At 35.3% G+C, this 15,871-nt stretch overlaps 1 protein-coding gene across 4 annotated transcripts in view; it reads right to left on the reverse strand.

Moving 5' to 3' along the window:
- The window catches only part of TANK (TRAF family member associated NFKB activator), an 86,971-nt gene that overhangs the window by 9,370 nt on the left and 61,730 nt on the right, over positions 1–15,871 (reverse strand). For 3 of the 4 annotated variants that reach the window (XM_040644580.1, XM_040644579.1, XM_040644576.1), the window contains exons 5-6: positions 1,411–1,487; positions 665–780 (exon numbers count right to left, since the gene is read on the reverse strand). In XM_040644580.1, the coding sequence (XP_040500514.1) occupies positions 665–780; positions 1,411–1,487 (193 nt within the window). Of the gene's footprint in view, positions 1–664; positions 781–1,410; positions 1,488–8,274; positions 8,421–15,871 lie in introns of those variants that run through there. The other variant, XM_040644586.1, reaches the window with a different exon arrangement.

Genomic DNA, 15,871 nt, shown 5'->3' on the forward strand with positions numbered 1-15,871 from the left:
ATTTTGCTATTCATATGAACGACTGAAGCAAACACCAGTTCAGGGTTTTAGGAAAGGGTAAAGGTTTTAAAAAACACACCATATCACATGTGTAAAACAGATGTTCCTTTTAAGTTATATTTTATACTAAATTTGTACTTTGTATCTCCAACAGAACTGGCCTCACGAAATGAGAAATGTTTACTTCTTGAACCAAATTATAAAAATCCATAGCGTTCAATCAACTTTCAAGCAGAAGTTAAAAACAAACCTGACTTTTTAATTTTACTTAGCTCATATATGGTAGTACAGCTTCAGGCTGCATAGTAACCTATGAATTCATGTTTAATTAAACCCCCAAATAGCAACTGAAAACTTTGAGAGATTTCCTATATTTGTTTTGTACTTTTTTCAAGGTGGGACTTCTCATTAAGATGATTAGCAATTACATCACTCAATTTTTTCTATATAGTCCCACACACAATAAAGAGAGAAAAAAGCCAATTATTAAATAATGTTGTAATACAGCACAGAACTTAGACAGCACTTACCCATTATGAGTGGTGTGAGGCGCAAACTGCAGATCCTTAGCACTTAATAAGCATTTAGAAATGTTTTCACAATCAAAAAGAAATAAATTTCTATCAATCAAATTAATATTATTGTGTGTTAAATCAAACCTTACCAGTTGCAGTGGCTGGTACGTTAAGTTTGCTTAAGTGGTCTTTTTGTGCTTTTGCTAGCATGCGTATCCTATGAAATTCTTCTTTTAGATCCTGGAAAGTCTTCTCTACATAAGCCCTAAAATTAAATATTTTAAAATATAAGGCTCTATCTTTAAATACTTTTTATCATTATTAAACTTAAATAGCACCATTTTATAAACCGCAAAATAATTACTGAAACGTTAAAGTTAAAAAAATTAATTTAAAATCCTAGAAAATGTCCTAAAGAACTACTCTAATGTTTGGAGAGCCAAGCACAAAGGCACAAAGAAAGCGATAAATTAAAAGTTCTAATACATACATGTAGCACAGATGAGCATATCTACTTGTTCATATATCACACTTTTGCTGGCTGTCTCATTCTCACGTTAGAAATTTCAATGTATTGATTTTTATTCTCAGTAAACATCTTAAATAGAAGAAAATTGAATGTTCCTCATTTTACATTAAAATCTGTCCATATAAAATGATGTGGCCATAATACTTTGTCTATTAATTAGAGCTTTAATTTAGTTTTTAGACCCATCTCCGCTTTTCACTGTATGACTTACATACGTCATTTTAACATAGAGGAGCCTTGGGTTGGTCTCTTCTAGTTCTAAAATGCTGCTATTTTGTTACAATTGCAAAATTTTAAAATATGTAAATAAAAACATATTTCAATATTTATGATTTTTAGAGTTGGCAAAAAAGGATATAGAACTACCTTTCATGGAATAAAGGAATGCCAAGACTCCTTGGTGAAGTTTCTTTTCTAGGAGAAGAAACCTCTTGTCTTCTTACCTTAAAGATACAAAAGAATTACCACTTTAAATTGCTTCTAAACTCAAATGAGAATGGGTTAACAGAAAATACAATGGAAAATTCATCTTCCTCATGGAGAAATAAATTTAGGTAGCTTACAGATTATATACATAGATTTTTTTTTCTTTAAATGAGAACAATCAGGGAAAAAGGAAAATTAAGGTAGAAAAACAGGATGGAGACAAGAAGTATTTCTGGTAGCTTCTGTAATTACTATTTCCAGTACTGACAATTCAAGAACTTTCCTCAAATTCAAGTACTGACTGAAATTGTTACTCTTGATTATCAAGCACCTGGTATGACCAGCAACTAGGGGAAAAAATACCTGTGTGTATGGTGTATTTACTTCTTTCCCATTATTGGCCTATATGTTTAAATCAATGTCTTTGTATTTTGTTATGGATTCTTTGCTGAGGAATGCAGCTATATTTAGAGGAAGAAAGAAAAACAAGCTACAGCACCTTAGCATTTAACAAGCATTTTAAAGATAGCACAATGATGTATTTAAGCTACTTTCTGAAGCTAAGTTCTTGCCTTTCACTCCCACCCTGTGGCTTATCCTGGTATTACATTTATTCTGACACCTAAAAGTCAACATTAAAGAACATGTAGTAAATCCACTGTACGGTTTAGATTTTAAAACAATCTTTAATCATACCTAGAAAACGTTGTGTATCTTCTAAAGGCATAAACTGACAAATTCAAAGATTTGAAAATGTCTTAATATTATACAATCATAAATTATAATTCTATCAAAAGTTTATAGGTCTTATTTAAGTTCAAACTGAAACTGTGGACAGTATTTAGCTACTTTTTAAGATTGAAGGTCATTGTAGCCATTATTAAAATGGATAATTTTATCTCACTGTTTCTTATCATCCGAGTATAACCCCTTTTAATCCTACTATTCAAAAAGTTCTTTCAGTTTTTTAGGAGTTTTATTTGTTAAGAAAAAGCCTTGATTCCAGTTTTTTTTTTATTATTATCTTCTCCAATTTATCTCAGTTTACTGCTCTACTTTTTTGGCTTTTTCTAAATAAGAGTGTTTGCTTAACATTTCTAAAATGGAGTAGTCCTTTAATTAGTAAAATAAAGTCTCGGCAACCCAAACAATTTGATTTTATATATTATATGTTGTCAGAGTGCAGTAAAATAAATATCATTTGCTACTGCACACTTTTTGTCTGGCAAACATTTAGGCCATGTCTTCTTCTGGATTAAAAGTGTTTTACTGAGCTTGAAAAGCAGTCACATCAGAAGACATTTTACACTCAATTTCTTTTTAAAAGCAGTAGACAAGGATTTTCTTTTGTGTTATGTGCAATTAAAACATTCAATGGATTTTAGTGTGGACTAGGAAGAAAGGCAACATTTTAAAGATACCCAACCATTCAGGATGCCATAAGTATGAAAGCAAACTTTTTAAAAGATACTATATTAAGGGGCTTCTGGCTGGCTCAGTCAGTACAGCATGTGACTCTTGATCTTGGGGGTAATGACTTCAAGCCCCATGTTGGGTAGAGAGTTTACTAAAAAAATAACAAATAAAATGAAAGATACTAAATCTGTATCAACAAAATCAGAGAAGAGGTAATATTAAGAGAACAGATACATTTGACAATTTAGTGTTAAACAAATCAAAATATGTGATTAAACAAAATGATTAATCTCCTTTTAAAATTTACTACCAGAAATCCTCAGAATGAAACAAAATTATTTTATTAGGAGCCAGAAAGAACCAAAAAGAAGTAGAGTTGACTTCTGAACTATGTGGAATTAGAAGTGCCAACCCCTATGTATTAAAATCCATGTATAATTTTTGACTCCCCAAAAACTTAATTACCAATAGCCTACTACTGACCAGAAGACTTACTGATAACATACTCTATTAACATATATTTTGTATGTTATATACTATATTTTTATAATAAAGTAAGCTAGAGAAAAGAAAATATTACAAAAATCATGAGGAAGAGAAAAAATAGTACTGTAATTATAAAAAAAAATCCACATAGAAGTAGACCCATTCAGTTCAAAACCTCTGTTGTTCAAAAGCCCGTTGTGTTCTGTTAAAAATGAAGATATTTACAGAAAAGACTGTAAAGACTATTCCAGTTTCCAAAGAACTGATTTGGGAATTAGTAACTGGAATGATTGCTTCTGATGTTAAAAGAACCCTTAAAAACAAGGGGGTTGGGATGGAGATGAGGAGATGAAGGTGAAGGAAAAGGGAGGAAAAGAATGATAGACTTCTTATGGTTTGGCGAATAACCTGTGTCAACCTACTTCTCTGACATTTAGATTTTTTAAAAAAAGATTTTATTTATGTATTTGAGAGACAGAGAGACGTGAAAACACACACACACACACACACACACACACACACACACACACACGCACAAAGTGGGGGCAGGGTGGGGGAGAGTGGCAGGGAGAGGGAGAAGCAGATTCCCTACTGAGCAGGGAACCCAACTAGGGGCTTGACCCCAGGACCCCGGGGTCATGACCTGAGCCGAAGGCTGATGCTTAACAGGCTGAGCCACCCAGGTGCCCCTCTGACATTTAGATTTGATAACTGGTGTGGGTGAATTTATCAGGAAAAGATTCCTCAGGTGTAATGGTAAGGGGTAAAGGGAGGATTCTCTTATTGAGAAATTTCCATGAAGTATGTAAATTTAAGGTCTTCAGCTTCTTTGGGATTAGGAACACAGTCCTGCTTACTATTATTTTTGTTATTCTTATTGAAGAAAAACATTATGATTGTACTAAGCAATACACTGCATCTTCTATCATTTACACCAAATAAATATCTTGATATAGTTCGAATGAAAATTTTAGGTCTCCAGCATACCAAGAAAAAATTTCAAAAGGGACCTTTTAACCTGTTAGTTTAACAAATGACAACAATGGCAAGCAGTTTTACACTGGGGTTTATCTAGAATGGGTATAGCATATCTATGCTATTTTCCATTGTAGCTATCTGACACAACTTTCTGAAAACAATCATTTATTTTTCAAAGGATGTAGAATTAAGTGTAGTCAATGGCAACTCCCAACACTCTCCCCAGAAACTCAAGACTTGCTTTTCAATGCTAAATTACTTTACTTAATGAAGACTATGCAGTTCCTAGAGCATCCCATAGAGTAAGCAAACATTAAAAGAGGTAACTTGTATTTTTCTTTCTATTCTCAACTATTATCCAAGCGGACCCTGCACTGCAGGACGCTGAAGTTACTGCAACTTCAAATAAGAAAGCAAGGGAACTTTGAACGTTATATTTTAGGAGGCTTTAAACGTTAAATCATTCAACAAATGAGTTTATTTTGAGGTACTAAAACTTAAAATACTTAACATTATAAACTGTTCCAAGTACTAGTTTGGAAATGCCGAACTTGTGGAATGAATACTGAAATAAGAGCTTTACACGTCGTACTTTTCATTTACACTTCCACTATGGCGCTGGATAAGTCATTCAACTAAATCATTAAGATAAACCCATTTTAAACAGTTGAAAGATGTTGTGAAATGATTCCTTAAATTGCCTCTTATGTGAATTGGGAGAATTTTGTTTTAGTGTAAATCAATTTAAGTTTCTCATAGATGGGTATCATATAAAAAATATACGTTCCAGGGCCAGTTGAATATGCAATGATATTTAAGGAGGGAAAAGAAAAAGTGGCTAATATTTTTGTTAGTCCCAAACCAGATTTATTCTTAATGCAAAGCTAATGGAAAACTTTTTCTGTGTGTTTGTGTTGGGAGTCCAGGATCTGTTAGATATCAACATCTTAAAGAAAGAAATGTAGATTTTCCCCAATGCTAGCCTTTTTTTATATTTAGCACTAAAAGTGAAAGTGTTTTATTCCTTTTAAAAACCAATTTGAAAAATAAAGAAATGAGTCACAATAACCAAAATATGGATTCAACCTAAGTGTCCATAATTGGATGAATGCATATAGAAAATGTGGTGTATATAAATATACAATGGAATATTGTACAGCTGACCCTTGAACAACATCAATTTGAACTGTGCAGGTCCACTTCTATGCAGATTTTTTTCAGTAAATACAGTACAGTACTGTAAATGTATTTTCCTTATGATTTTCTTAATATTTTATTTTCTGTATTTTATTGTAAGAATACAGTATATAATACACATACAAAATATGTGTTAGTCGACTATGTTATCAGTAAGGCCTCTGGTCAATAGTAGGCTACTAGTAGTTATGTTTTTGGGGAGTCAAGTTATATGCAGATTTTCAACTATGTGGGGAGTCAGTCTCCCTAACCATATATATATGTGTGTATATATATATATACACACATATATACATATATATATATATACACACATACATATATACATATATATATATATATACACACACACACATACACATTCACAATGAATATATCAACCTTAAAAAAAAAAAAAAGGAAATCATGTTGTTTGAGACAACATGGATGTGGAGGACATCATCCTCCCAACCAAGTACTAACCAGGCCCGACCCTGCTTAGCTTCCGAGATCAGATGAGATCAGGCGCGTTCAGGATGGTATGGCCGTAGACTGGAGGACATCATCCCAATGCAAGATACGGCAGGCACAGAAAGACAAATACTGCATGATCTCACTTATATGTGGACTCTAAAGAAGCCAAAATCATAGAAGTAGAGTAGAAGAGTAGAATGGTGGTTGCCAGGGTTTTTTTTGGGGTGGGGGGAGTTGTGGGGGATGTTGGTCAGAGAGTACAAAGTTTCATTTATGCAGGATGAATAAGTTCTGAAGATCTCATGTACAGCATGGTGATTATAGTTAATACTACCACATTGTGTACTTGAAATTTGTAAAAGAGTAAATCCTAAATGTATTCATCACAATGAAAAAGAAGATAACTATGTAAAGTGATGGATATGTTAATTGGCTTGACTATGGTAATCATTTCTTAATGTATACATGTATCAAAACATCATGTTGGGGGTGCCTGGGTGGCTCAGTCAGTTAAATGTCTGACTCTTGACTTCAGCTCAGGTCACAATCTCAGGGTCGTGAGATGGAGCCCCATCGGCGAGTTTGCTTGAAATTCTCTCTCTTCCTCTCCCTCTGCCCCTCCCAGCCCCCCCCAAATAAATAAATCTTAAAAAAAAATAAGCCCATCATACTGTACACTGAAAATATATATATTTTCTATTTATTAATTATACCTCCATAAAGCTGGGGGAAAATGCAATAAAATTTAAATTCAAAATCATGTTTTTTCTTCAAAATTTTAAGCAACTGAGGTTAGGAAATTAAACTTTGTTATGAAACTTATAAAGATAATACTACATTCATTAATATAATGTATACTCTCTTATATAGAATATAAAGCTGAAAAGGCTAACATCGAATAAAGGTGTTAAGTTTGTAATGACACATTTTGAACTACAGCAATGATTATCATTCTATTCCAGTGTTCATATCAAAGATTCCCTCTAAAATTTAGTTGATGCAAAAGGAATATTTATTTTTAGGTGGCTCAGGCAACTGAGTGTAGCCAATATTTGATTTTGTTTCTGGATGAGGCTTAGAATTATGCCTTTTTTTAAAAAGTAGAATTACGACTTTATTTATTTATTTTAAAAGATTTTATTTATTTGAGACAGCAAGACTGTGGGGGAGGGACAGTGGGAGAGGGGCAAAGGAAGAGGGAGAAGCCAACTCCCCACCGAGCAGGGAGTCCCACTTGGGGCTCCATCCCAGGACCCCGAGATTATGACCTGAGCTGAAGGCAGATGCTTAACTGACTAAGCCACTCAGGTGCCCCTACAATTATGCTTTTATTTATTTATTTATTTATTTTTAAAAAAGATTTTATTTATTTATTTGACAGAGAGAGAGGCAGTGAGAGAGGGAACATGGGCAGGGGGAGTGGAAGAGGAAGAAGGCTCCCAGCGGAGGGGCCTGATGTGGGGCTCGATCCCAGGATTCTGGGATCACGCCCTGAGTCGAAGGCAGACGCTTAACGACTGAGGCACTCAGGAGCCCCTAAAATTATGCTTTTAAAACAGAAAAGAGAACTATGCTCTTACTTGGAACAATGTAATCCCAAGAAATAGACCAAGGTGAGATAGGATGGATTAAAGGAAATATAAACTGTGGAATAGTTATAAATACTAGCTTGATAAAGTTTTCTACAGAAAAAGGAGAAATAGGGGTGTCTGGGTGGCTCAGCCAGTTAAGTGTCTGCCTTCGTCTCAGGTCATGATCCCAGGGTTCTGGGACCAAGCCCTTCACTGAGCCTCCCTGCTCAGCAGGGTGTCTTCTCCCTCTGCCCTTCCCACCTCTCCTGCATCTCCTCACATGCTCTTTCTCCCTGAAATAAAATCTTAAAAAAAGAAAAAAGAAAAAGGAGAAATAAATGAGCAATGAAAAAACAATCTGAAAACAAGAATTCACTTATCACTTAGATTACTGAAACTAACAATGAAATGTTAAAGGAGAAACTGAGGTTGAATATTTTCTTACCAGTTTTAGATATATTGAGACAAAGATGTTATGGTAAAGTCAAGTACTGGATATGGTTGAAACAGGGAGAAAGTGAGAATACGGCTGAGACAAGGAAGAGATTAAGGTGGAAAGAGCAACAAAAAAAATTACAAAAAGGAGGTTTGATGAGAATATAAAGGCATAGTAAAAGGAAAGTTCAAAGACAAAAGACAAATAAAAAATACAAGAAATTGTATTTAAGAATTTATGGCTGTGTGAAATCTACAGTTCTCTTACCCTCATTAATATTACTAAAAATCTAGCAAAGCAAGAGGAACACAAATCCTACGAGTCTTGTCTGTTTGGCATGACACACTGTGCCAGGCAAACCCACTGCCAGTGCAGGAACAATTTCAAGGCAAAATGGGATCCATTCCAGAGTTCTGAAGGAAGCAGCAAGAAAATAAACAATATAAGGATAAAATTAAATACCCAATTACTTCCAAGTTCTTCACAGGATTCTGGTTTAATGTAAATCCCAAAAAATCACTATCAATGCTACAATAAAACATTCTTTTAAAAAAAGTTAAAATCCTTTACCAGTACTGTCACAATGACTATAATTTCAATTCTATTACGTTATTTTGAAGCACAGCGAGATTAATACTCTCCTACTGTCTGTCTTCTGAATCTTCACTGTGCATTAGGTTCCACTTGCACATCTTTCTGAATTTATTTTCTTAATAAGAATAAATATCGAATTGTGGAGATGCCTCTTTATGCAAAATAGAAAATGAATACCTTAAATGACCAATTTAAAAAAGTAAGGCTTCCCATAACTCCTCCACTGCTTCTCCAAACACCAGAATTTAAATGAACTGACTTGGGAAAATCCTTTTCATTAACCACAAATTTTATGCTATACCATTGCCACGTTGAACTGAAAATATCTTCATGAAGATAGCTGTTATTAAAGCAATTTGCATATATTAATTATTTAACTTAATCCACATAATCTTGTAACTTAGGTACTTTGATTTTGAAGTTTCCTGTAGTAAATAAAGCTCTGAAGAGGTCCAATAATTGTCTACAGTCTAGTAGATGGAGTAGCTGCAATTGGAACCCCGGCCTCATCAGTCTAGGTTCTTAATTTCTCCAGTCTAGGGCTTGGCTGCCAGGGAAGCCCAGGGTAGTTATCTAGCATGGTGAGGTAGATACAGAACGGTAACATTCATACACTGCACTAAGGCAAACTGATTTTAAGATTCTAAAACCTGTCATACAACAAATACATTTCTCAATGAGAAGCAGTGATAAGCCAAGTTTTGATGTTTAAATTTTGCCTGGGAAAAACCCTTTGGTATGGCCTTTTTTTTGTGCTCAAGAATGTCCAAGTAGAAATTTACATTCAAAAATAACCTAGATAGATTTACTCAAGTTCTGCCAAACCAGTTCAACTGCTGACAGAAGCAATCTGGCAATAGTTTCTTAACCAAAATTTCATAGTTTATTTCTCAAACTTACTATTGGAAGTTAACCATTTGACAAAGCATGACAATGGAGAGTATCTTATTGTTAATTCCATCTTCTCAAAACCTCAATTCTCTTCCTGCCCCCCATCTCCCAATAGAGGACTGGGCATAGTTACGGTAGCTGATTTAAAACCCTTGTCTAACAATTTCACTATCTAGATCCACTTAGGGTTGGTGTGTTCCCTTGAAACTGGGTTACAATTGACTCTCCATGTATTGAATAACTTTAGGCTGTACCCTGAATATTGTGAATATGTTGTGGAGACATTATGCTACACAGTGCCAAGGGTGGAAATGTTTTTGTAGGCAATTAACTTGATGAGGCTCAGACTCCAAACTGTCACTCCTTTTCTTTGAAGGGTAGTTCAGTCCTATAAGCCTTAGCTGCAAACTGCTTCCTATTTGCCCCTGCACATCTCTGCCTCAGGGGACAGCCAGAGACATGGGCTGAGTTTAAACACAGAACTTAGGGTTCTTCTTCCTTCTCTGGCTCTCTCCTCTCTGGGGCTCCTTCCCTCTCTCTGGTGACCATGCTTATTCTGAGCTCATTCTCCTTCCTGATTCTTCCAGCCAGAATGATGGTGGGTTTTCTACCGGAATTTCAGCCACTGCAACTATGACCACTCTCAGGACAAAACTATAGAAAACTGGGAATTTACTCTGAGCTGATGACTTGCTCCATATTTGACTCCTTTCTAAAATACGCAAAGTTCAGTGTCCAGTTCCTAAGGGAGTTCTTCTTGTGTATTTTGCCAGAGTTAATACTGTTATTTGTAGAGAACTGGTTAGGTACTCATTCTTCTATACAGAAGCTCCTACTCCCAAACTCAGGGCTTTTTTGTTTTTTTAATCCCTTCATTCTTCTGAGCCTTCACAATAATTTTCCAAAGAAGTCTTAATCACCAATCCACTGGCTTTTCCTAAAGCTCTCATTCTGTTCACTGCTCATTTGACTGTATTCACACTACTGACTATAACCTCCTCCTTGAAACATTTTTTTTGGCTACCAGTATAACATATTTAGGTTTTCTTCTTTAAGTTTTGATATTTTCATTGCCCCCTGACCAAGGCCATACATGTGGGCATTCTCTAAGGTTCAGACATGGGCACACTGTTCTCTCATTATATACTTTTCTTATCATTCATTCTCGTATCAACTCTATTGAGTTTTCATTTTCTACAGTCTGTATTTTCAGGCCTCCCCTCTCTCTTGATAACCACTCTCATCTCTTTTGATACAGTACCTTTTCACTTGTTCTGTTGTCTACTGTAGACCACATTTTAAAACATAACCTAATTACCTTTTCCTCAAATATGGTTCAAATTTCTAACATTCATTTTCCTTTTTTAATGTAATGGTGTTCTCCTTAGCGTAAAAAAAATCTTAGGGTAAGATAAAACCTTAAAGAAAGTGAGATTAGGCTTTCCTGGAATAGTAAAATCCAAAACAAAACTGTAGGTCTGACAAAGGGCAATAAAATGCCAAGATTTATTATCTTCCTCACATCAAAAGAAATAGAAAAAAAGTAGGAAGGAGAGTTTTAGATTCAGCTTTAGAAAAAAAGTTCTCACGTTGTCCTTAGGACAAGAGGAGAAGAGAATGTTTAACCAGCTGCAGCAAGAAGGAAAGCAAGAGTTACTGCATCTATTTGGTCATTCAGCAGAAGTAAATTCCAGATGACACTTTAAGGGAATAAGGACGAGTCAGTGAGGCCCTGCAACATTATGTGGATACAGTGTAGAGGGAGACATACTGTTCTTAATGTTAAGTAGTGAAGAGCAATTAGGGGTAGAAATAATGTACGTAAACCCATCTGATATAGAATTACTTAGATGAAAACTACGTTGGAATACAAAAAATCACAACACCACTGCTGGTAAGCAAAATGGGAGAGAAAACAAAAGATATCCATCTTGGATAGAAAAAAATCTTTCAGGGAAAAACTCAGGTTTCATAACATGGCAAGACTGCCAAAGTATAATGTATTAGGTACAAATGAAAAATTAGGTGAGCCTTCCCTGTCTCTCCCCCACCAAATTCTAGAAATATATTTAAGGAGACTACAAATCCATTAAGAGGCTGTTAAAATACAATATTGGGAAAAATGCTAGCTAGAGATTCTGTGGTTAAATGAAACTAAGTGGTTGTCTTACTGTTGATTTCAGATGCCTTTAAAATTTATCAGAACACAATATGCAACATTTTACAGGTCTGGGTTCTGTGGATACCCCAGGAAATATATCAGGCACCACACTATCTTTAACAGACTAGAATCAAAATTGTTTGTTCTAGACTTAATACAGAAGGTATAGAGAAGTAACCGGGAGCAATATACAGGTATCATGATTTAAAGTATAAAGATGTAGCTCTCTGGGCTCAGATCTAGTTTGTGGCGACATGGCTAAACGCACCAAGAAGGTCGGAATCACTGGTAAATACAGGACCTGTTCTGGTGCCCCCCTCAGGAAAATGGTGAAGACTGAAATAAACCAGGGGGTCCTAAGCTATCTCCTTGATGAGACAATAAAAATTATTAATTTTATTAAATTTTGATCCCAAGTTAATGGGATCAAAAATTTAAATATTGTGCGAGACAAAAGAGGAAATACACACAGAGGACTTCTGTTTCATACCAAAGTACAAGGACTGTCTTGGGGAAAAGCACTGGTTCAACTGTTTGAGTTGCAAGCTGAACTAGTCACTTTTTTAAAGGAATGCCATTTTCACTTGAAAGAACGACTGACATGCAAGCTATGGTTAATCAGACATTCTCAAAAGCAAATGAAGTTAGCCTCTCACTTTAAGGAAAACAATTGACAAGACTTGTTGTGCATGAAAAAAGTTTTAAGTTTTCAAGTGAAAACTAAAAGCTTGGGGAATGTGTATACCTGTTACAGTAAGCTTGACAACTGCCCAAAATCCTTAAAAAGATTTTTATGATGATATCAGTAAGATGTTAAACGTGATTTTTAAATATTCTATCATAGTCAATATCTGCAAGATCTGTATAGCTCAGTGAAGCAATATTTTCCAAATAACCAAATCATGATGCTACAAAATCATATAGGTAAAAGATCTAAAGTACAAGGTAGACCACTGGCTTTTAATGCAGTAGAAAAGTTCACTGGTTTCAGCTTTTATATTGCAATTAATACTTGAGACTACTACTTACTGAATTTTGGTACGGTATCAAAGGAGAATAGTTTCTAACTATTCTAACCACAATTTCTAAAAAGGTTATTAAAATATTCTTCCCTTTCCTAACAACGTATCTGTATGAAACCAGATTCCATATAATTCAACCAAAAAACAATACAACAGATCACAACAGACTAAACGTGGAACCGTTTCATATGCTGAAAAACCAATGTTTTCAAAACAGATTTTGAGATTTTTAGGACATATTATAATATAAGAGAAACTAGATTGTTTTGGGGGGCTAGTCCTAACCTACTGAGGCTGAGAGAACAGACTTTCATGACTGGGTCAAGAGAAATCAGGGCTGAACAGAATATACTAACTTTGTTTTGTGGTATCTGGAGAAGAGTAGAAAAAAGAAAAATGGGAAATGTCAGGAAGGGGCTTAAAAGGCGGAAGTAAGGGGAGAAAAGCCATCACTAGAAATAATCAGATGCGCTTAGAAGCCTGGGAAGAAAACTTAAAAAGTGATATGCCCCTTTCCATTTTTTTTCTTCCCTCAAAAATTATTTCCAGTATTATAAAAACAAAAACCTTAAAACGATGTATTGAATTAAAAAACAGAGGCCCAGACAGGAAAAACCTAGGCTGGAGTAATAATTCAGATTTGGAGGGGAGCCTGGGTGGCTCAGTCAGTTAAGCATCCAACTCTTGATTTTGGCTTGGGTCATGATCTCAGGGTTGTGGGATCGAGCTCCATGCTCAGCGGGGAGTCTGCCTGAGATACTCTCTTGCCTTCTCCCTCTGCCCCTACCCACTGTGCACTCTCTCTAAAATAATAAATGAATAAATCTTAAAAAAAATTCAGATTTGGAAACAATCAAAATTTCTGCAACAGAAATTTCAAAGTATCAACATATATTTTTTTGTTTCTTAAGTCTGTGATATATCTAATATGACACTTTGGAAAAAACTCTGAACTTTAATGAATAAACTGACTGAAGGTAATTTTTCTTCCTTCTAATTACTATTCTACCAGAGGGTCTATAAACAAAGACCAGTCTCCAAACAGGAGTAATATAGAAGTGTTATACACTAAAAGAAAGTATATTCAATCCAGTCTCTAGAAACAAAACTAGGGGGAATAGGACATTTGCTCTGAGAGAAAAGACAGGGTAGGGTGTTCACACACATTCTCTCCAATCCTACTAAGCCCCTAACTTAGGCTGCCATGTGCCATTGTACAGATGGTACAATCGCTATTTTTGTCTAATAAAATGTGATGAAAAACGATAACTGATCATTAAAAGAATAGTGACTCTAAATATAGTTTAAGAGACTTGCGATAGAAAAAGTGAGAAGCTACAGGAGGCCTAAACTCAGAGAGAGAGATCCCTAAGTAGGAACTGCATCTGAAATCCAGTGTGTATGACAAACGAACAGTTCAAGGACAGGGATGCCATCTAAGACGTAGATTTGTGAGGCTAGGATTTTATAAGTTATGGAAGTCCAGAAAGTAAAGCAGAGCTAAAGTTCACCCTGCTGAAACTGTCATACATAACTAGAGGAACACACCAATGCCTCTCACTGAAGGACCATGTATAGGATAAAGTAACAAAATGGTAGGGAGCATTCTGTCTTCTGAAACCATGATTATGTTATTTTAAAAAGGTTATAGTAGGGGCGCCTGGGTGGTGCAGTCGTTAAGCATCTGCCTTTAGCTCGGGACGTGATCCCAGCGCTCTGGGATCGAGCCCCGCGTCAGGCTCCTCTGCTGAGAGCCTGCTTCTTCCTCTCCCATTCCCCCTGCTTGTGGTCCTTCTCTCCTTGGCTGTGTGTCTCTCTCTGTCAAATAAATAAATAAAATCTTTAAAAAAAAATAAAAAAATAAAAAAATAAAAAGGTTATAGAAAATGAAATGCTCTTTCAAAACCCCAAGTTTTAGCTTTTAGTTAATTTATGTATGTATGTATGTATGTATACATGGCTGTATCTATGCATGTAATCTCTGCACCCAACATGGGGCTTGAACTCATGACCCTTAAATCAAGGGTCACATGCTCTACTGACAGAGTCAGCCAGGCACTCCAGCTTTCAGTTTATATAACGCTCTCCAAAGTGGCCTGTAATAATTTTGGTTCTTGCTTAGAAATTATTCTTTTCCCATTAAAATCTTGCAGAAATTTACATATCTGTGCACATATTACCAAAATATAGGCATATAAGAATATGTTTTCTTTTCTCTACTTGAACTAAATGTTGGGCCCCTGCTCAAGCCTACCTACCTTCAGCTCACTGGGAATTTTTATTTTTAAATTAAGGTCTACATGTTTTATCTGTACCATAAAATTATACTTAGTGTTTCAGTTTATCATATAAGTAAGACTTCGCATTGTCTTATAATGTTTGCTAATTGCTTTGGGTCTCCAAACCCTTGTTTCTCCAACCAGATTATGTAGCTCCTTAAAGGAGATAGATCTTGTCTTCCTCTTTTTTTTGTATTCCTGTCACTGACTAGCAAGACTAGGCAAATAGAAGGAGTTCAAATACTTCTTGTTTAAGTGATTGACAAGTGAATTTTTAGACATCAGCCTTCTCCCAACATGTCGGAGCCTCTGTACATACTAGAATTGCCAGGTACAGCACATCTTATTTCCTTAATGTTAGCACTGATGGCAGCTCCACAGCTGCATCACTGGTTTACTCTTCTAAACCCACAAAATCTTCGCTGCTCCTCAAAGCTACCATGTATCTGCTGATCTAATCATAATGATAACTACATTAGAAATGCGCCAACTGTCTAATCAGCATCTTTCAGTAACTGCATTCTTTGTATTTTTATACTTTTGCTTGAAGCATATAAGTCAGATGAAAAAAGACATGTATAAACAAGAAATATACACAGAAAATCAGATAAAGCAAAAATCAGCTCTTAGGACACATGAACACATGAGCTCTATTTAAATAGTTAGAAGTTCAAATAAACTCACATTATACTTTGTATTTTGGATCCTAGACTCTGAAATGACTTTACAACAATCAGTAATGTCGGTTTTCTTGTTTGTTTTTTAAACCAAGACCTTAAGCCAGAGGGCAGGGACAGTATCTCTTTGTTCTTCCAGCAGCTCGCAGTGTCAAGTACACACAGCAGTTCAGTTAATGAATGAGCAAAGAAAATTTACCAATATCACCAAATTCTTCTGCGCATTCTATATTATTGCTC

The sequence above is a fragment of the Ursus maritimus genome, unplaced genomic scaffold, assembly GCF_017311325.1.
Source record: "Ursus maritimus isolate PB19 unplaced genomic scaffold, ASM1731132v1 scaffold_1, whole genome shotgun sequence".
NCBI classification, from domain to species: Eukaryota; Metazoa; Chordata; class Mammalia; order Carnivora; family Ursidae; genus Ursus; species Ursus maritimus.